Here is a 20,302-nt window from a genome sequence, read left to right as displayed (position 1 = left end):
CAACTTCGCAGAGGGGACCCACCAGGCCTACGCAGGCCAAGCGATTGGGCCAACTTGCTGGTTGAGCTCTGAGCCCAGGACTCCCCACACATCCCCCCGTGATCCCCACAAAGCCATCAAGGTTCCAGACGGGAGGTAGGAAATGTGAAACGTGGCCCCTGTGATGGATCTCTCCAGCGGTTACCTAGACCAACTAGACCCTGGGTTTCTGCCCCCGCTGGTTCTCCCTGGAAGCCAGAGACGTGGCCTGGAGGCACTGCCACCTCATTAGACTCTGTGAAACAGGAAGAGCTCAACTCGAGACACAGGGAAGCTGGAGTTCCCGACACAGCTCAGGGGTAACGAACCCGACCCGTATCCATGAGGATGCAGGTTGGATCCCTGGCCTTGCTCAGTGTGTTAAGGATCTGGCATTGCCGTGAGCTGTGGTGTAGGTCGCAGACGTGGCTTGGATCCTGAGTTGCTGTGGCTGTGGTATAGGCCGGCAACAGCAGCTCGGATTCGACCCCTAGCCTGCCCGTAATTTTCTTGACAAGGTTGTTTTGACAAAGCTTTTCCCACACAAGAGAATCAGTGTCAGTTGGCAGTTTTCCAAGATAAAAATGGGGAGTTCCTGCTGGGGCACAGTGGGTTAAGGACCTGGTGAGTGGCAGCACAGGTTTGATCCCCAGCCTGAGAACTCCCATATGCGGCAGGTATAGGTATTAAAAAAATAAAATAAAATAAAAATGGGAGAGAGGGCCTTACTCTTCCCCTAGGAAGGTTTCACAGAAATATTTTCACACACTCCCACCTCGCTGTCAAACGCACATCACATACTTTCTCTAGAACAGCAATGTCACAGGTTCCCAGCTTTGTGAAGCGAGGCTCTTTTCACAGCCCTCAACTCCAAGTGTGTGGGCACCCACTGCCACCTGGCCACCAGCCTCTGCACTAAAAATAGTGCTCCGGGGTTTATTCTTTTCTTTTCTTCTGAAAATAGGAGTTCCCTTGTGCTCTGAGTTACCGATCTGGCACTGTCAGGTTGTCACCGCAGCGGCTCAGGTCGCTGCTGTGGCATGGGTTTGATCCCTGGACCGGGAACTTTCATATGCCGCAGGCACAGCAAAAAACAAAACAAGACGAAACACAAAAACAGACGAGCAACTGTTTTAGAACAGTGAAATAAACCCAGAGCTGCAAACAGACTTGAGGTTAAAAGAGAGAGAGAGCCCTAAGTGTCTCTGAAACAGCAAAGCAGGAAGCCTAAGAATAAGGAGGCTGCGGGCAGTCCATCTCCAAAACATCAGCTTAGGCCAAAATTTTCATCATCGGCTCAGAGGAGCAGAAGAGCTGAGCTGACAGCACCACCCGCATGTCTGCAGAGGTTCTGGCCGAGGCTGCAGAGCAGCAGCCCGAGCCGGGCCCCTCCCCTCCTGGAACCCCGTGGCCCCTGCAGATGCGTAAGAGGTGGCACTGTAAAAACAGATACTTTTAGCAAAAGAGCAAGCACCCCCAAATCCCACACCCTGGCCAGGTCTGCACTGCCTCCCCGGCGCTCTCCGCCCCTGCCCACCCCCGAAGCTCCCGGGACTCACGGCCACGGCCTTCAGAGACTGCACGATGATCCAGTGGATCTCGTCGAACAGCTTGCTGGTCACCTCCTTGCCGCGGGTGCTCTCGAGGTAGAGCCGCAGGTTGCTGACCGTCCACTTGCCCCCGTGGATGTGGTTGTAGTCCTCCTGGCGACGGGAAAGGGGGCGGGCCGGGCAGTGCAGGCGAGGAACCTGCCCCTGCTCTCAGCCTCCCCCGCCTGGGGCGGCCCCGGGGCTCTGGGCCTCCCACACCTGCGCGTCCTTAAAATGCAGTCGCCCCTCGGTATCCGCAGCGGACGGTTCCAGGACCCCCTTAGGACTCCGAAGTTCTCGGGTGCCTAAGTCGCCTACATAGAGTGGCGGAGTATCTGCTTCCACACACCCTCGGCATCTGCCCTGCACTGTAAATTATCTCTGATTATGTACAATACCTAACATGATACAAGAACCACGTACATAGTTGTAAATACAACACAAACGCTTTGTAAACAGTTGCCATCAAGCACTAACCTCAAGTTTTGCTTTCTGGAACTTTCTAGGATTGTCTTTGTCCCCAAATAGTGTGGATTCACAGGTGGCTGAATCCACAGATATGGCACCCTTAGATACCGAGGGCCGACTGCACTCGACTCTGGTCTTCTCAGAGTTGACTTACCCTCACGGCTGAGGCTGTGGAGTCCCACCCCTGACCCCTTCGAGACCGAGGCTCTCATTCCTCCAGCAAAGACCCTCCTGGGAGCTGCCCTCGGCTAAAGGACCTGCCCAGTCCAGGTCTCCTCGGGCAGCGATGGGCTGGTGCCAGGGTCTTGTCTCCGGCTTCCCCCCTGGGGTGGGCTGGGGCCCCTGCCACACTGCAGCCAGACTTGAACATCCCCCCGTCGGGTCCCACTCCCCTCCACCCCCCGCTGCTGCTGCTCCTGACCTCCTGCCCCAGCAAACCTCCCTCCCGCATGCTCATCTCTGCCTCTGCTTCCCCAGAAGCCCAGCTGGGCGTGAGCTGGGACACGCCTGTGGTTTAAGAGCCCCACACCACAGTATCGCTCACAATGTCCCATCTCTCGGAGAAGACGAGCTCAGAAAAGCTTCATCCTGGCTGCCACAGGGCTGGACCTTAGCCCGAGTTTTCCGAAGCCAGTTCCGTGCGCTATTTCTCTGCCCTCAACAGTCTAATGTTCTCCCCACACTGTCCCTTTTGGAGGCAGAAAGCTTAGAAAATACTGAAGTATGTCAGAAAGTTATGAGACGGGGATTTCACTTTCTGAGTGCAAAGCTGAGAGCTGTCAACCAAAACAAAACCAGCCTAATAACCAACATCCGGGACCCCATCACGGCCCCAGAGCAGACTCTGTTTACAAATAGAAACAGAGAATTAGCTACAAAAACACTCCTTCAGGGTCAGAGACAAATTCCTTTTACACATCAATTCTTATTAGATGAGGTGCCCGCCCAAGCTTGTTCCCCTGAAATGGGCTCTCAAATACATCACTCAGTGTTTGCATCCCCCAAAGCAGTTTCGGGACAAAACCAGGCTAAATGTCCAGCAATACTCTTCCTTATCCAGTCACAGATGTTCTGTTCTATCAAGAAAAATGTGTTTACTTAAAAAAAAAAAAAAAAAGGCGCTAGAGGCATAAAGTATACACTTTATAAAAAAAAAACCCAGCCTTACACACGCATGCACATAGATACAAAAAGCAGGATAAACATCTCTTTTTTGGACGGGGCTTTTATCAGAATTATCTCAGAACATTTTTATCATATCAACTTGCAAACACTGCCGCATTTCAGGCCCCGCCCTTGCCCTTTCGTCTCCTCCTCTGCCTCATCCTCCGCTCCGCTCCAGGGAGTCGGGGTTAACGCAGCCTCCCGCACCTGCACCCCACCCCCACTCAGGCACCCCCAAAGCAGCACCAGGTCTCCTGCCGATCTGCCCCTCACTGCAGCTGGATTCTGAGCTTCCTGGGGGCAGGGAACTGTCTTGTCATCCTGCCCCAGAGTGCGGGGTGGCCCTCTGCCCCTGGGACTCGACGGACGGGCACAGCCACGGCTGCACACAGTCGTGTTCAGTATAACATCTATTTTCTATGCGGTGCTAAACTAGAGCCATAAGCTTTCGTTCAAGGCTGAAACGGAGGTTTCTCAGAAGAAGCACCTTCTTAGTCAGAAAGCAAAGCATTTGCAAACAGGACCGGTATGGAAAGCGCTGCTGTCTCTGGTGCAGGGCGAGATGCGGGCTAAAGCACTGCCTCTGCTCTCTGTCATTAAAAAAAAAATGGTTTCTGTTTCTTGATCACGGAAAGGGTGACCCAGCGGCTGATGTCCTGAGAAGGCCCGTCAAAGGGGACCCTCCCAATTTTCGTCTGGCACCCCCATGTGGAGGCAGCTTTGCAGGCCAACACACCGGGAGTGTCGTCAGGACACCAAGGGAACTTGAGGTCGGTCACTGTCACTCCCCGGCCCCCACCCACACTTCATGAAATGTGCTACTTGCTCCCAAGTCTCTGATGTCACTGTCCAGCTTTCTCCAAATGGCTGGTAAGTTTTGGGCTGTGTCACCTGAAAGAGCATTTTCCCAATTTTTACAGCTAAGGTCTTGGCCGAGTCACCCCTTCGCCTCGAACTGTGAACCTTGGAATGACAATGCTCTCACGAAAACCTGATGGGCGGGGAACCAGGGTCGGCCTCACACCGAAGACAGCTGCCACCCTCAGTAAGTGGTGGCCCCTGTCATTTCACAACCAGCAAGGTAAAAACCAGGGCTCCTGCTTGAGAGGGAGGCGGGGTGACTTGCCCAAGTCTCATGGAGGGTAAGTGATGGACGTGGGACTGAGCCCAGCTGGTCTGACCAAACCCTTCAGTAGGTCCCTCAAAAATTTGTTCTGCGGTTCCCGTCGTGGCTCAGCGGTAACAAACCCAACTAGCATCCATGAGGACGCAGGTTCGATCTCTGGCCTCGCTCAGTGGGTTAAGGATCTGGCGTTGCCATGAGCTGTGGTGTAGGTCACAGACACGCTCGGATCCCACATTGCTGTGGCTGTGGTGTAGGCCAGCGGCCACAGCTCCGATTCGACCCCTAGTCTGGGAACTTCCATATGCCGCGGGTGCGGCCCTAAAAATAATATAAATTAAAAACGTCGTCCTCTCTCCAAATTTACCCTTTTTCTACTCAAATTATAAAAAAGACCAGGGTATTCAGGCTTCCATTCAAGCAAGATGCAAACAAAGAGGCTTTCTAAGGAAAAGAACCCTCGGGACCTGCGGGTTAGGAGGACTGAAGCCCCAAAGCCTGCGGAGAAGCCCCCATGTCCTGTGGCCCTCGCTGGCCCTCCAGGTCCCTCAACTCCACCGCCTTCGTCTGGGCTCCAGCTGCTCTGACTCCGTCCAGCCTCTGCAGGGCTCCTTCCCACCACGGGGCTCAGCACCACTGCACTCTCTGCTAGAACATTCTTTCCCCACCTCCACCTGGGGAACCCCTGCTCAGACTGGAGGTCTCTGCTCAGGCCCACTTGTGCTGGCCAGCCTCCCAACACCCGGACCAGGGCTGCTTTCATTCCAGGCTCTCCTGGGTCTGCATCCTCAACCTCAGTCTGGGGCGACACGGTCACCATGGGATTACAGGGTGACTTCCCCCACCCACAGGCTTTAGGCTCCATGAGAGAAGAGGCCAAAGGCTCAGGACTGTAGCCCCAGCACTTGGCACCGGACCAACCCGGATGATGCTCCATCGAGAGTCTGGTCTACGATTCAGTGATTGATTAAGTCCTCCCTCGTAATCCTCGCAACAGCCTCTTAAGACAATAATATTACATGTTATCACATATGTGTTCTATGCTATTATATGTTACATACGCGTGGATGGTGTGGATATGCATATACACACCCTCCTGTTACAGCTGGAGACACCCCAGCTCTGAGAGTCAACGAACTTGCCCAAGGTCAGAAACCTAGAAAGACAGGGCTTGAATGCGGGACTTTCTCCAAGTGCCCGCCCCCACCCCAGGCTGGAATTCAGGTGTGAGGCTCAGGACGACCACACTGGATGCCTGGGGCTCCCCCTGCCCATCAGTGCCGGGCATCGTAAACCCAAGCTCTACACCCCCTCGCCCCCGCCTGCAAGTAGAAGAGGAAAGAAACCCACAAAGGTGGTCCGTTTCCTGAAGCCCAGATGAAAAGAAACGCTTAGGAGTTCCCGTCGTGGCGCAGTGGATAACGAATCTGACTAGGAACCATGAGGTTGCGGGTTCGGTCCTTGCCCTTGCTCAGTGGGTTAACGATCCGGCGTTGCCGTGAGCTGTGGTGTAGGTTGCAGACGCGGCTTGGATCCCACGTTGCTGTGGCTCTGGCGTAGGCCGGTGGCTGCAGCTCCGATTAGACCCCTAGCCTGGGAACCTCCATATGCCGCGAGAGCGGCCCAAGAAATAGCAAAAAGACAAAAAAAAAAAAAAAAAAAAAGAAAAGAAAAGAAAAGAAAAGAAACGCTTACCCCGTGTTTCTGAATGGCAACGTTGGTGAGATGAACGAACATGTTATCCAGCTCACTGGTGCTGGGGGTGTACTTCACGGTGCAAAAGCGGCAAAACCCGAGTTTGTACCTAAGGGGGAATCCAGGTGAGCTCAAGACTCTGAGGACAGACATAAACAAAACATAACACTTTTGTTCACTGAAAAGAGCTGCTCTCTTTGTTTTAAACTTTTTTTTGCATGTCCTGGGCCAGGGATCGAACCTGCGCCACGGCAGTGATGACACCAGATCCTTAACCTGCTGCACCACCAGGGAACTCCTGTTTTACACTTTTTAAAGCACTGCTTTTTAAATTTTGTTATGGTTTTATACAGCAGCTTTATTAAGATGTAATTCATGTGCCATGTAACGCATCCATTGCTTTCCAGCATGTTCAGAGTGTGCAACCACTACCACTATCAACCGGATAACATCTGCGTCACCCCAAACAAGCCCTGTGACCACCAGCAGTAGCTTCCCAACCCCAGGGCTGGGCCGACCCTAATCTACTAATCTACTTCCTGTCTCTACAATGTTTTGCCTCTTCTGGGCGTGTCACATAAACAGAATTGTACAACACATCTGCGTCTGCGTATCTGGCTTCTTTCACTGAGTACTTTTGCCAGGTTAAAAGGTTTTTTTATTTTTCTTTTGGGGCCGCATCCAGGGCGTATGGAAGTTCCCAGGCCAGGGATCGAATCCGAGCCAGAGCTGTGACCTACGCCGAAGCTGGGGCAACACTGGACCAGGGATTGAACCCGTGCCTCCACAAAGACAAGGTGGATCCTTAACCCAGAGCACCACAGCAAGAACTCTTTTTTTTTAATTTGTCTTTTTTTTTCTTTTTAGGGCTGTACCCACTGCATATGGAGGTTCCCAGGCTAGGGGGTCTAATCGGAGCTGTAGCCAACAGCCCTACACCACAGCCACAGCAACACCAGATCCAAGCTGTGTCTGTGACCTACACCACAGCTCACAGCAATACCGGATCCTTAACCCACGGATCGAGGCCAGGGATCGAACCTGCAACCTCATGGTTCCTAGTCGGATTCGGTTCCGCTGCGCCATGATGGTACAGCAAGAAATCCTGAATAAGCCTCTTTTTATTTTTCGGACTCACATTAGCATCAAAACTACCATCGCGGTCACCAGGGAACACATGCCAGGCTTGGTGAGCGTGACCGACCCTCGCAAGGGCACCGAGGAGCGGGGGCATCGCGTCAAAGCACCGTCTCCAGGACGGGAGGGAAAGCCCGGCTCTTACATGTAGCAGCGCAGGGGGCGGTACGTGGACACCAGGACGTACAAGCGCAGGTCGAACTTCCTGCCGCCGATGAGGAGCGGGTTGCTGATGTACAGAGAGATCACGTAGGCCTCCTTGGGCGACTGAGACACGAACCTGGGCAAAGACCAGAGGTCTCGGGTCGGCTGGTGCCAGGCTCCCTGCCTCTCATTAGGTGAGAGGCCGCCTGGGGGTGGGGGTGGGGAGAAGATGGGGGGAGGTGGAACCCGCAGGTGCCCCTGGGGCGGGCGGGCTGGCATCATGCAGTCAGGCTTAAATGCAGGGCATGGGAGGCAGCCCTGCCACTCCTGGGAACGCCAGCCAGAGCCATCACCCCACCAGGAAAGGTTGGCATGGACGTGGCCTCCGGGCATTTCCTGCAGTTAAGGGCCTCGCAGAGGCGAAGCGAGCCTCGGACTGAAGCCCCTGGCATCCTCAGTTGCCAGGAGGCCCCAGCCCAGGGAGGAGACCAGGCTGACTGCCGCCTCATCTCCCTTGTCCTGGCCACGCACACAGCTGTCCCATCCCCACCTCGGCCCTGAGGCTGCCGCGCTTCATGTCCCCAGTTCACCCTGATGAAGAACTACAGTCTACACAGCAAAATTCACCCGGAGGCGTGTGCCAGACTGGGTTCAAGCCCAGGCACCGGGTGCTAAGATGCGCTCCGCTGCCGCGGGAAACACCAGGAGTGGATGGGTTTGCCCCCAACAACCAGAACAAAGCAGCCCGCGAGGCTCCTGGGACCTCACGCTGCCTTCCGCGCCATCCCCAGGTGGGATTCCACGGCTGGCGGCGCTATCGTGGCTGCAGAGTCTTGCCCTGCCACCACGTGTACACCTGGACAAAGGCTGCACACCTGGAAAAGCAGGTGAGGCCCCCCTGGCCGTGGGCAAAAGACAGAGGACACGGGGAAGCTGCCAGAAACATGCGCAACGTGCCCCCCCCACTTACGAAGAGGTTTTGCTGTCCCGGGACCACTTTTTGATCTGCGAGAGCTTGTTGATCAGAAAGATACCCTTGCCCTGGGCTCTGCCACAAGGTTTCATGATCCAGGTGCTGGAGGGGCTTTTCCGGAACTCCTCCACAAACAGGTTGTAGTCGGCGGGCAGCATGTAGGTGACCGGGACAAAGTCTGAGGGTAACAACGAGGGGACAACAGTGAGCCCGCCCAACAGGGGCCACGGGCCGAAAAACACCACCACTGCCTTTTCGGGGCCTGTTTCCTTCCCCCACGCCCCCGCCCAGCATCGCGAGGAGCAAGGGCTTCTGCCGTGGACTCCGAACAACACAGGCACCCCTCGTTTGACGTGCTTTGCAGACCCTGCACCTTTTACGAGGTGAGGTGTGTGACAACCTGCCAGAGAGCAAGTTTATCAGCACCATTTTTCCAAGACCATTTGCTCACTTTGTGTCTTTATGTCACATTTTGGTCATTCTCATAGGAGTTCAAACTTCTTCATTGTGTTTGTTAGGGTGATCTATCGGTGGTCAGTGATCTCTGATGTCACTATTGCAAAAAATACATATAACTTGCTGAAGGCTCAGATAATGGTTAGCATTCTTTTAGCAATAAAGTTTCTTTTTCTTCCTTTTTTTTTTTTGGCTGCACCTGCGGCATGTGGAAGTTTCTGGGCCAGGGATCGAACCCGTGCCACAGCAGTGACAACACTGGGTCCTTAACCCGCTACGCGCCACATGAGAACAATTGTATGTACCTTAATTTAAAAAGGAGTTCTTGGAGTTCCCATTGTGGCGTCCTGGAAACGAATCTGACTAGTAACCTTGAGGTTTTAGGTTCGATCCCTGGCCTCACGCAGTGGGTTAAGGATCTGGTGTTGCCGTGAGCCATGGTGTAGGTCACAGACAGGGCTCAGATCCTGTGTTGCTATGGCATGGTGTAGGCCAGCAGCTATAGCTCTGATTCGACCCCTAGCCTGGGAACTTACATATGCCACAAGTGTGGCCCTAAAAAGCAAAAAAAAAAAAGTTCTCTTGTGATGCAGTGGGTTAAGGATCTGGCGTTGTCAACACAGTGACTCAGTTGCTGCTGTGCCATGGGGTTCAGTCCCTGGCCTGAGAACTTTCACTTGATGCCGAAGCAGCCAAAAAAAATTTTAAATTTAACAAAGTATATGTACTGTTTTTTTTGAAAGATATGATGCTATTGCACACCTGAGAGGCTGTAGTACAGTGTAAACATAACTTTTATATGAACTAGGAGTTCCCGTCGTGGCGCAGTGGTTAACGAATCCAACTGGGAACCATGAGGTTGCGAGCTTGATCCCTGGCCTCACTCAGTGGGTTAAGGATCCGGCGTTGCCGTGAGCTGTGGTGTAGGTTGCAGACATGGCTCGGATCCCACATTGCTGTGGCTCCGGCGTAGGCTGGAAGCTGCAGCTCTGATTAGACCCCTAGCCTAGGAATCTCTATATGCCGCAGGTGCGGCCCTAGAAAAGGCAAAAAAAAATAATAATAATAATAATAACTTTTATATGAGCTAGAAAAGCAAAATAAAATCCTGTGACTTGCTTTACTGAGGTATTCGCTTTACTTTGGTCTGGAACTGAACCTTTATTATCTCAAAAGTCTTCTTGTCATGCTTTCTCTCTTTTAGCTGTGTGCTAAGTACTTTACAAACCTGGATCATTTAATCCTCACAGCAACCTGTGCACGAGGTAGTACTGTCACCATTCCCATTTATCGGATGAGGAAACTGAGGCCTGGAGAGGTCACTTAGGTAATTTTGCCCAGGTGTGCAAAGGGATTCTGAACCCCTCCAACAGCCCAGCATGCTCTCCCCCAGCTCTGCTGGGCAGCAGTGACCCCTCCTGGCAGTCTGCAGCTTGGGACCCGTCCCCTCCTCCTGGGCACATGCCCAGGGCACTCACACAAACTCAGATGCCAAAGCTGACCATCCCCACCCCCCACCCACCGCACCCCTCTTTCTGGAGACACTTGGAATGAAAGGGGGCAGCGACAACTTGCACGAACACGTTCATCCATCAACACCAACAGTCGCCACCTCGTGCCCCGTGCTGCTGAAGTGAAAAAAAAAAACAAAAACAAAAACCCTCCGCTGTTGTTGAAAACCTAAGGCCAGTGGAAGGAGCACGAACCCAGGTAGAGGTATTTCCCACTTTCGTCCTTCTCCGCCAGGGGGCTCCCTTCCTTCTCCAGCTCCTTCCGGTACCGCTTGATGTTCTTCACCATCAGATCCTTCCGCGTCAGCTCATAGTGGTTTGGGAAATGGTTGACGATTTGGTCGTCCGAGAGCCGATAGCCAGTTTCCACACTGAAAACATTGCGGATGGTTTGCACGCTCATCCTGGAAAAGAAGCACAGAGGGACGTGCGGGACGACAGCTCCGAGGGTGTCCGTGTGGACCCACAGCAGCCCTGGATGTGTGTCCAGTGTCGGTATCGGACCCGCCCGAGGCGGGACTGGCCGACTCTGTGCCTGGATCAGCTGCACTCGCACTCTCTGGCACAGATGGCACAGAGCAGATGCTTAGTAAGTGCTTACTAGTTCATGATAACATCGATTATTGATAACAAACTAATGAAAGACAGACTCCCTCAGACTCTGAAGTCAGGAAACTTTTTTTCTTTTTCAGCTGCAGCCACCGCATATGGAAGTTCCTGGGCCAGGAATCGAACACAAGCCACAGGCATAACCTACGCTACACTTGTGGCAATGCCAGATCCTGAACCCACTTCACCACAGAGGGAACTCCAGGAAACACTGATTCAATATGTGCACCCCAAGTCGGAAAGAACAGGGGCCCCTTAAGGCCCAAATCCTAGGGGTTATTTAAGGACCCTGAGTCAGTGCTTAATATTCTTGGGGACACTGACAGGCCAGCTCAACCGTGAGGCTTCCAGTGAAATGAGAGTTGAAAGAGAAACAGTTCCTCAACCTCTAGAAAAGCCAGCCTCCCCGCCCACCTGGCATCCCCGCTAGGCCCTCGGAGCAGCAGGACAGAAGGGCTTCAGCAACAATCCGGGAGAGACCGTGTGAGTGTTCGAGTCTTCCCTTCGTCGGTTTTCAACGTGCCTCCCTGCCGTCCTCAGCGAGTGACGAGCTGTGCTCTGGGTTAACAACCACAGCAGAGTGATCACCCAACGCCAGCTACCAAGTTTCCAGGCCGGGGATCAGACCCACGCCACAGCAGTGATGATGCCGGATCCTTAACCACTAGGCCATCGGGGAACTCCTCTCCGAGTCTCACTGACTCGACTCCCGCCATCCTCAACGTCCTCGCTCTCCCGCAGGACAAGCCCTTCCAAGCTCCCCTTGCGGGCTTCTTCCTGGGGCCTGGCATCAGGCCCTTCTCCACGGAGCAGAGGACCCTTTGTAATAGACAAACGTCCACCCACTATGTAGGCTGCTGGCCAAACGTCCCAATTCTCCACCCCGCTCGTTTCCACATCCCACGCCACGAGGGGGCAGCTCCTACGAGGAGGTACACTAAATTTCCTCTTGAATTCGGGCTGACCCGATGAGTGCCTCTCTTCGGCCGAGAAGAATGGGTGCCATTTCTGAGACTAGCCCTTCGAGGCCCTGAGAGCTGCCCCCTCCCTGTTGGGCCCCAGATACCACGAGAACAAGGCCCGGCTGGCCGGCTGGAGGGATGTGAGGGTCAGCGGAGAGAAGCCCCTGCGCAAGGGCCTCCCAGGCCAGCCGAGGCCCGGCTGACCCGCCAGGGGCCAGCAGATGCATGAGTGAGCCCAGGCAGGACCAGCGAAGCCCGGCCAGCGCACAAGAACCCTTCGGCCAAGCCCATAAAGCCACGGGCAATAAAAAAAGGGTTGTTGTTTTAGGCCCCTGAGTTTGGTGGTGTTTGTTACGGACCATCAGTTTGGCAACAGATGACGCGCACCCCTCAGCACGGTCCGCTTACACGTTTCACGCCCGCTTCTACCCCCTGGCCACGGGCAAGCTGTTTCTGCAGAGCTGGTGTCCAAAAACAACTACCACCGCACAATATGTTTTTCCTCACACTTAGGAGAGTTATGCAGTTTCCCAAACTGCGTTATAATCACCGTAATTCTTCTAATGGCTGCACCATAATCCACCTGGTTGATGTATTTACCTTCCCCAAGCGTTTAACATTTAGTTGTTTTCAATAGTTTTCCCTAACCAATGGTTGAGACCTGACAGTGCTTTAAACACGAGCTCTCAAGATATCAAATAGCCAAGGTTATCATATGCTTAGCTTTTTTCTTCTCTCTTATTCTTTTGTGTGTTTGTGTGTGTGTGAAAAATAGCTCCAAGGAGTTCCCATTATGGCACAGTGGAAATGAATCCAACTAGTATCCATGAGGATATGGGTTCAATCCCTGTCCTCGCTCAGTGGGTTAAGGATCTGGTGTGGCTGTGGCTGTGGTGTAGGCCGGCAGCTGCAGATGCAATTCAACCCCTAGCCTGGGATCCTCCATATGCAGTGGGTGACGGCCTTTAAAAGAAAGAAAGAAAAAGAACAGCTCCAAAATGCTTCTTGGCATGAAGACGGGAGCACTCAGTGCCTCCCAACCTGACCCCCCCCACCCCCCGGAGAAGCTGAAATCGCACTGCGTTCTGCTGGGCGCATGGCACGGGCAGCGGGACCCCAGACGGCAAGGACAGAACACTGTTGTGTTGGGCTTCCCTTCAGACCTCCCGTGAGACAGGGCTCTGGGTGAAGTACTTCACGTTGCCTCGGAGAAGAAAGCAGGTGCCGACCCACTCCTTAAACTCCCCCCACCCCGCCACCAACTGCATCCCTTGCTCCTGGAAGGACCTTGCTGTTTAAAGGGCAGGCGACTTCGCTGCTGTCAGGAGCAAAACTAGGGCCATCCTTTCACCACTGGAGCTGCAGGCTGGGCGCCCACTCTGGGCCCAGGCCCAGCCAGGCTCTAGGGAGGCTGAGAAGCGAGGTCCTCCCTCTCCAGGGGTTCGCAGTGACACCTGAGGAAGGGACAGGCGGGGAAAGCACGAAGCACAGAACTGGGCGTTTGCTGCCAGGACACCTGGGAGGCCATGAGAGGCAGAGGTGGCTGCCGGGGCAGGTGTGCTGGTGCACCCGGGACAGCGACGGCAGCTGTCCCGGGGTCTGCCCAGGGGTCTGCATGCCAGCCACTGCCCCGAGGTCTGCGCTCCACTGCTACACTGAAACTCCAAACAACTGTATTTGTACAGAGAGGTCAAGTCCTTTGCCAAAGGCCACACAGCAGTGGAGGAGCCAGCGCTAAGGCCACGCAGGGCTCTGGCTCCAGGGCCAGACATGAACCCCTGGATGCACCCCAAAGGGTGGGCTGAGTGGGGGCAGAAAGCACAGCATGTACGACGGTGTAAAAGACAGTCTGGGAAGGTCAAAGGCGGAAGATGTGCGGTACTGGGCGGGGGGGGGGGGGCAGGGGAGTGGCAGAGAGAGGCCGAGGGACGTCTCTCCAGGCAGCAGCAGGGACACTGAGTCTCGGGTGGCAGCGGATGTCCAGGGTGAGAAAGGCCCTCAGAGGTTCACTGCAGTGCTCAGGCCCCGGGCGCTGCAGAGGCCAGAGGTACACTTGGGCGAGGAGCCCCCTGGGAACCCGCAGGCTGCCCGGGCAGGGCTGGCCCAGGTCGGGGGGAGGAGGACACAGGCCTCCCTGAGGAGGAGCGGGGAGCGGGGCCGGGGGTCCGGGACCCCGGGGCTCCTGGCTGAGTGGGGCACCGGCCGGGACTCAGGGCCCCCACGCCGCGTGTCTGCTCCTAGGTGAACTCGCCTTTCAGGGGCTTCTCAGCTAGTCCCACCAGCACCCTCAGGACGCTGACCTCCCGGAAGCGGTGGCGGTGCTGGGCAGCGGGGCACCCCTGGGACAGCACGGCCCGGAGGCGGGGGTGGGCTCTCCCTTCCACCCGGACTCCCGCGGCAGCAACCACACTCGGCTGCACGGACTTCGTGCCCCAGGGAGATGAACAGAGAGTGGGACACCGCAGCCCGGACCCCAACCGGGGCCTTCTCCCGTGCCCACCCTGTGCCTGGGGATGAGGATGTGCCCGAGGCAGCCCAGGGCAGGGACGACCTGTTCCCGCAGCGGCAGTCAAGGCTTCTAAGGCACAGGCTCTGGAAAACTCGGAAACTCCGGGGCTTGCACACACTCACCACTGGAGCTGCGGGCTGGGCACACACTCACCAGTAGAAATTCCAGTCCTCGCTCTCCGTCACCTGCACCCATCCTCGCTTCTCGAAGTTGTTGATCAGCACCGACTTCTCGATGTCAGTGACCCATTTCACTTTTCCCGCCATCGTCCTGGAAGAGACGACCCAGGACGTCTCAGAGCCAGGACACTTCATCCACCTCCCTCACCCCAAGGAGGCCTCCACACATGGGGAGCTGCGGTCCCCTGCGGGGCTCGGCCGGGGGGAGGCACCCCCCAGGGGACACCTGGAGGCATTCTGACTGTCACACCTGGGAGAGGGGGATGCTTCTGGCATCTAGTGGGCAGAGGCGAGGATGCTGCTCAACCCCCTCCTACGGACAGGACGCCCCCCAGGAGAAATCTCCCAGTCCAAAACCTCAGCTGGGGAGTTCCCATCGTGGCTCAATAGTAACAAACTCGACTAGAATCCATGAGGATGAGGGTTCGATCCCTGGCCTCGCTCAGTGGGTTAAGGATCCGGCATGGCTGTGAGCTGTGGTGTAGGTCGCAGATGAGGCTAGGATCCCTCGTTGCTGTGGCTGTGGCATAGGCCGGCAGGTGCAGCTCCAGTGTGACTTCTCTGCCCACGTTCTCTTCTACCTCAGGGCCTTGGCACATGCTGGGTAGCTCTGCCGGCAGTGTTCCGCCTCCCTCTCTGCCTGGCAAAGCTACCTCCTGCTCACCTGCCAGTCTACGTGAATGCCACTTCCTCCACAAAGATGCTCAAACTCTCCAGACCAGGTACATGGCCCCCAGTGTCCCTGCAGCTCTGTCTCTGCTCAAGGGCAGGAGATAGGTTTCCTCCTCACCACTTTGTGCCCAGGGCCTGGCACCGTGCCTGGCATGGAGGGGATGCTCCATTCAGAGAGAATGAGGGACTATGGTCCCAGGCCTGCCAGTACCGCCATGCGACCTAGAGCAAGTTATGGGGCCTTTCTGGACCTGTTTCCTCCTTTGGATTCTGGTTTTCAAACAGCTTGAGCAGCCCACGATTCCGGCGGCCTCCCACCCCAGCTCCAACCAGAGAAGGGTGCACCTGTTACGCTTCTGTGTACACATTCGCAGAAGGTGAAGGGCTTTCAGGAAGAAGGGCTTCTGTGAAGAACCAGGCTTGAAAGCCAGGGGAGGGAGCTCCCTGCTGGTCTAGTGGTTAGGATGCAGCAATTCTGCCGCTGCAGCCTGGGTTCAATCCCTGATCCAGGAACTGAGATCCCACATCAAGCTGCTGCACACCATGGTCAAAAAAAAAAAAAAAAAAAAAAAAAAAAAGAGAGAGAGAGAGGATAAAAAGAAAGAAGAAGCCAGGCAGGGCACTCAAAGAGCCTTGAGGGCCCTCCATAAAGAGGCACCTCCTGCGTGAACTTGTAATAGATTCACCTCTGGGGCAACTGAACAGGGCAGAAAAGGCATGCGGTGTGGAGATGGACACAGAGGGACGTGCTGCCTTGGGAGAGGCAAGGAGAAGGCGCTTCTATGGCGGAATCCACCAGGCGGAGCTCGGGCGCTTCCACACAGCGGCAGTGGCGGCTCACTCCCTCCTCGCGCTGCCCAGCACGGCGGGCAGTACCATCGAGGCGGGACTGTGGTCAAACCTAGGCTCCAGAGCTTGGGTTTGACCAGCGGTGTGACTTTGGGCAAGTTACTTAACCTCTCTGAACTTGTTGCCCCAACCTGTAAAATGGGGCTAACAGTATCTACCCATCTCATAGGTTAGAATGAGGATGAAATGAGCGAATCCACGGAAAGCATCCAGAACAGTGCCCATGGCACCCAGGAGCCACTCAAAAAACAGCTTATGACGTCATCATCGTCTCCATTTCATCCACGAGGAAGCCGAGGCTCAGAGGTAAGAGGAAGAAGACACTAGACGGAGTCGTGTGGCTTGATTCAAACCCAGGGAGACCCTGCTCTGAGGGGCCATCTCTCTCCACGCAGCCCACCCCTGTCCTCTGTGAACTTGGCCGCCGTCAGGATGACGACGATGCCCACAGGGTCAGGTGAGGAACACACGGAACTGCTCTCTGCAAACTAAGCGCCACACCACGGCCACGGAAGCGCGGTAACTCAGCAATCACGTCCACACGGAGGTCACGATCTGCCCGGACATGATGGCAGCAGCACCGCGGGAGCGGACTCCCCACGGGCTGGGAGGCCCTTTTTCCAACAGCGCTTGCTCCTTGTCACACTGTGGTTATTCTCCTAATCCTTCCAACTTTTTCATTACTACGTAATTATCACGAACACGTATATTACACTGTGATCAGCGAGCGTCGATGTTACTACTGCAATTCACCAAAGGCTCAAGCGATGGATACCATTTCGCAATAAAGCTTGTTTTGTTTTGTTTTGTGCCACGCCCACAGCATATATAAGTTCCCAGGCCAGGCCAGAGATCAAATCCAAGCCACAGCTTCGACCTACGTCACAGCTGTGGCAACAACAGATTCTTAACCCACTGTGCCATAAACAGAAACACCAATAAGGCTTTTTTTTTGTCTTTTGTCTTCCTTAGGGCCACACCGGTGGCATATAGAGGTTCCCAGGCTAGGGGTCAAATCAGCTATAGCTGCCGGCCTGCACCACAGCCACAGCAACGCGGGATCTGAGCTGAGTCTGCAACCTACACCACAGCTCACGGCAACGCCAGATCCTTAACCCACTGAGCGAGGCCAGGAATCGAACCTGCAACCTCATGGTTCCTAGTTGGATTTGCTGCCACTGCGCCATGACGGGAACTCCACCAGTACGGCATTTTCAAGTTAAGGCATGTACGCATTTTTAAGATAAGTTGCTAATGTACTGTACGGCCTGCAGTACAGTGTAAAATAACTTTTATACATGGCGGGAAGCTAAAAAATTCATGTGTCTTGCTTTATTGGGATATTCAGTTTCCTGGATGGTCTGGACCCAAATCTCTCTGAGGTCTGCCTGTATCTGCCCGCACAGCCCTGCATCCTCAACGATTCCTGCTCCTCTTCTGCCCCCTAGAGTCCAACTGCAGACACAGCAGGTTCGGTGAGAACCACCCCTCCAGCCAGATAACAGCCACACCCCAACCACCCAGGCTGCACAGCTCACACTGGGCAATTCAGACTTGAGTCTTACTGGGAGACCTCACACCAATCACGGACTCCCACCTGGGGACGACGCAGAGGTAAAAGCAGTGACACAACATAATACAGGCAGTACTTCACACTCCTGTGCTTTAGTCATAAAATGGGGATGGGGAGGGGAAATTAGGAGTTTAGGATCAACATATGCGTGCTACTTGGGAGTTCTCTTGTGGCTCAGTGGGTTAAGGATCTGGCGTTGTCACCGCAGCGGCTTGCCTTGCTGCAGTGGCTCAGGTTCGATTCCTGGCCCAGGAACTTCCACATGGGCCCGGCCAAAAAAAAAAAAAAAACCCATATAAACACTACTATATATAAAATAGATAACCAAGAAGGACCTACCATATAGCACAGGGAACTCTACACAATATTTTGTAATAACCTTCATGGGAAAAGAATCTGAAAAAGAATAAATATATGTGTATGTATAACTGATTCACTTTCCTGTATACCTGAAACTAACACAACACCGGAAATCAAGTATACCCCAATAAAATTTTTAAAAATAAATAAATAAAAATATTAGTAAAATCCCTCCCAAAATAAAATAAAACAAGGACCTACTGAACAGCACAGGGAAGTATAAGGGAAAAGAATCTGAAAAAGTATGTGTGTGTGTATATATATATATATATAAAACTGTACCGCTTCGCGGTACACTTGAGACTCACACAACACTGTAAATCATCCGTACTTCATAAAAATACATCAATCAAATAGTCACAAAATGCTCCCAGGGGTACGAGCCCAAACCCAGTAAGGCAGACAGGGCAAACATTCTCATCCTTTTTCTTTCTGGCTGCACCTGCGGCACATGAAAATTCCCAGGCCAGGGACTGAACCGAGACACAGCAGTGACAATGTCAGATCCTTAACTCACTGAGCCACCAGGAAACTCCACATATTCTCAGCCTCACTCTCCTGAGCAGGAAATGGAGCCTGCAAGCACGGGAGGTTTCCTGCCAGGCCCCTGCTCCCTCCACCCGGCAAACAAGCGGTCACCAAGGCAAACATCTCAGGCCAGACCTACCATAGGTACGTCTGGGGCCAACGGCAACGTCCAATCGCTCTTCAGTTTCACCCACTCTTGCCTCGGTTTCTTACCTAAAATAAAAGTAATACAGATGAAATGTACACAGCACAAGACCACGAGATGCTGACAGTGTGTGAACCCAGCCAAATGGTGCCTAACCACAACCCTCGGTGGACGGCGTCTCTCACCTGACAAGGGCCCGCTGGAGGATGCTCTGGACTCTGCTCCTGCTGTGACAAGAATCTCCGGGCTAATTACTTACTGGCTCCCGCAGAGCCTTCTGAGCGGCTGGACCCCCACTGCTGCTCCAGCCCCCGTGCAGCCCTGTCCCACAGAGAACCTGTGCCCGGGATGTCACCGCACCCCTTTCTCCACTGCGTCTCTCCAACTCCACCAGCCACGCCGGGCACAGCTCAAGGGCCCCTCCCGTGGGGAGCCGTCCTCAGCGCCGTCACTGCGGTCAGTATTTCCCTGCTCGGCACCGTCTGGAGGCCTCTCCTGGCCTTGCTGCTGGCCCTTGGAACCTCCCTCCTTGCACTTTAGCTCTTTATGTCCATTCTTTCCATAAAAGCACAAGGAGAGGGACCCTCCTGGTTGCCCGTCTCCCTCTCTTCCCACTGATTCCAGAGTCAAGAGTGCGTATTTGCAGCAAAGCTCGCCGTCCGTCTGCCCGACCCTGTCCTCTCCAGCCCATGGCACGTGCGGGCCAAAGGCTGACTCCTCGCTGCGGGAGTGAGCGGACAAGTTCCCGGGGCAGACCCTTTCACCCTGCCTCGTCGCTCCCCTGGAAATGTCATGAGTTGAACTGTGCCCCACCCCACCCCCAAAAATACGCTGAAGTCCCAACCCGGGGAGCTGTAAACATGAGCTCATTCAGAAGGAGGGTCCCTGCAGTTGTGAAGGGGTCCTTCGGGCCGGCCTTAACGCAGTGACACATACTCTTATGAGATGGAGAAGTGGACACAGACACACACGGGCAGACTGCCCTGTGATGACACAGGGACAGACAGACACAGAGGGAAGGTGGCCACGTGCCGCTGAAGGTGGAGATCGGAGTTCTGCTGCCACCAGCCAAGAGATGCCTGTGCCTACTTGCCAGAAACTGGAAAATGCAAGGCGTCATCCTGGGAAGCTGCAGAGGTTCTGCCAACCCCCTGATTGCGGGGTTCAGGCCTCACGGACCCACCCGGGTTGTGGCACTTTGAGGCTACAGCCCTAGGAAGCTAAGACAAGTTATAACCATGCTACACGCCGGGATCTAAAGTTATAACCACCCTAACACCAGCAGATAAAGTTATAACCACCCTAACACCAGGGTATAAAGTTATAACCACCCTAACACCAGCAGATAAAGTTATAACCACCCTAACACCAGGATATAAAGTTATAACCATCCTAACACCAGGGTATAAAGTTATAACCACCCTAACACCAGCAGATAAAGTTATAACCATCCTAACACCAGCAGATAAAGTTATAACCATCCTAACACCAGCAGATAAAGTTATAACCACCCTAACACCAGCAGATAAAGTTATAACCACCCTAACACCAGGATATAAAGTTATAACCATCCTAACACCAGCAGATAAAGTTATAACCACCCTAACACCAGGATATAAAGTTATAACCATCCTACAC

The 20,302-nt window shown here is 54.3% G+C and overlaps 1 protein-coding gene across 29 annotated transcripts in view; it reads right to left on the bottom strand.

Annotated features, from left to right (window-relative positions):
* The window catches only part of TTLL1 (TTL family tubulin polyglutamylase complex subunit L1), a 34,627-nt gene that overhangs the window by 9,030 nt on the left and 5,295 nt on the right, over positions 1 to 20,302 (bottom strand). For 4 of the 29 annotated variants that reach the window (XM_084955084.1, XM_084955075.1, XM_084955073.1 and 1 more), the window contains exons 3-8: positions 14,512 to 14,628; positions 10,474 to 10,682; positions 8,309 to 8,489; positions 7,340 to 7,474; positions 6,058 to 6,196; positions 1,578 to 1,721 (exon numbers count right to left, since the gene is read on the bottom strand). In XM_084955084.1, the coding sequence (XP_084811210.1) occupies positions 1,578 to 1,721; positions 6,058 to 6,196; positions 7,340 to 7,474; positions 8,309 to 8,489; positions 10,474 to 10,682; positions 14,512 to 14,624 (921 nt within the window). In that variant the 5' untranslated portion in view covers positions 14,625 to 14,628. Of the gene's footprint in view, positions 1,722 to 6,057; positions 6,197 to 7,339; positions 7,475 to 8,308; positions 8,490 to 10,473; positions 10,683 to 11,301; positions 11,446 to 14,511; positions 14,629 to 17,970; positions 18,028 to 18,658; positions 18,733 to 18,849; positions 18,892 to 20,302 lie in introns of those variants that run through there. The other 25 variants (XM_021091417.2, XM_084955076.1, XM_084955074.1 and 22 more) reach the window with 13 other exon arrangements.

Source organism: Sus scrofa, chromosome 5, assembly GCF_054392235.1.
Source record: "Sus scrofa isolate SSC_HxYL_T2T_F1_AM1 chromosome 5, Sscrofa_HxYL_maternal_Yorkshire_Landrace_v2.0, whole genome shotgun sequence".
Classification (NCBI taxonomy): Eukaryota; Metazoa; Chordata; class Mammalia; order Artiodactyla; family Suidae; genus Sus; species Sus scrofa.
Note: the sequence above shows the minus strand (reverse complement) of the source record. Positions and strands in the feature narration are given on the sequence as shown.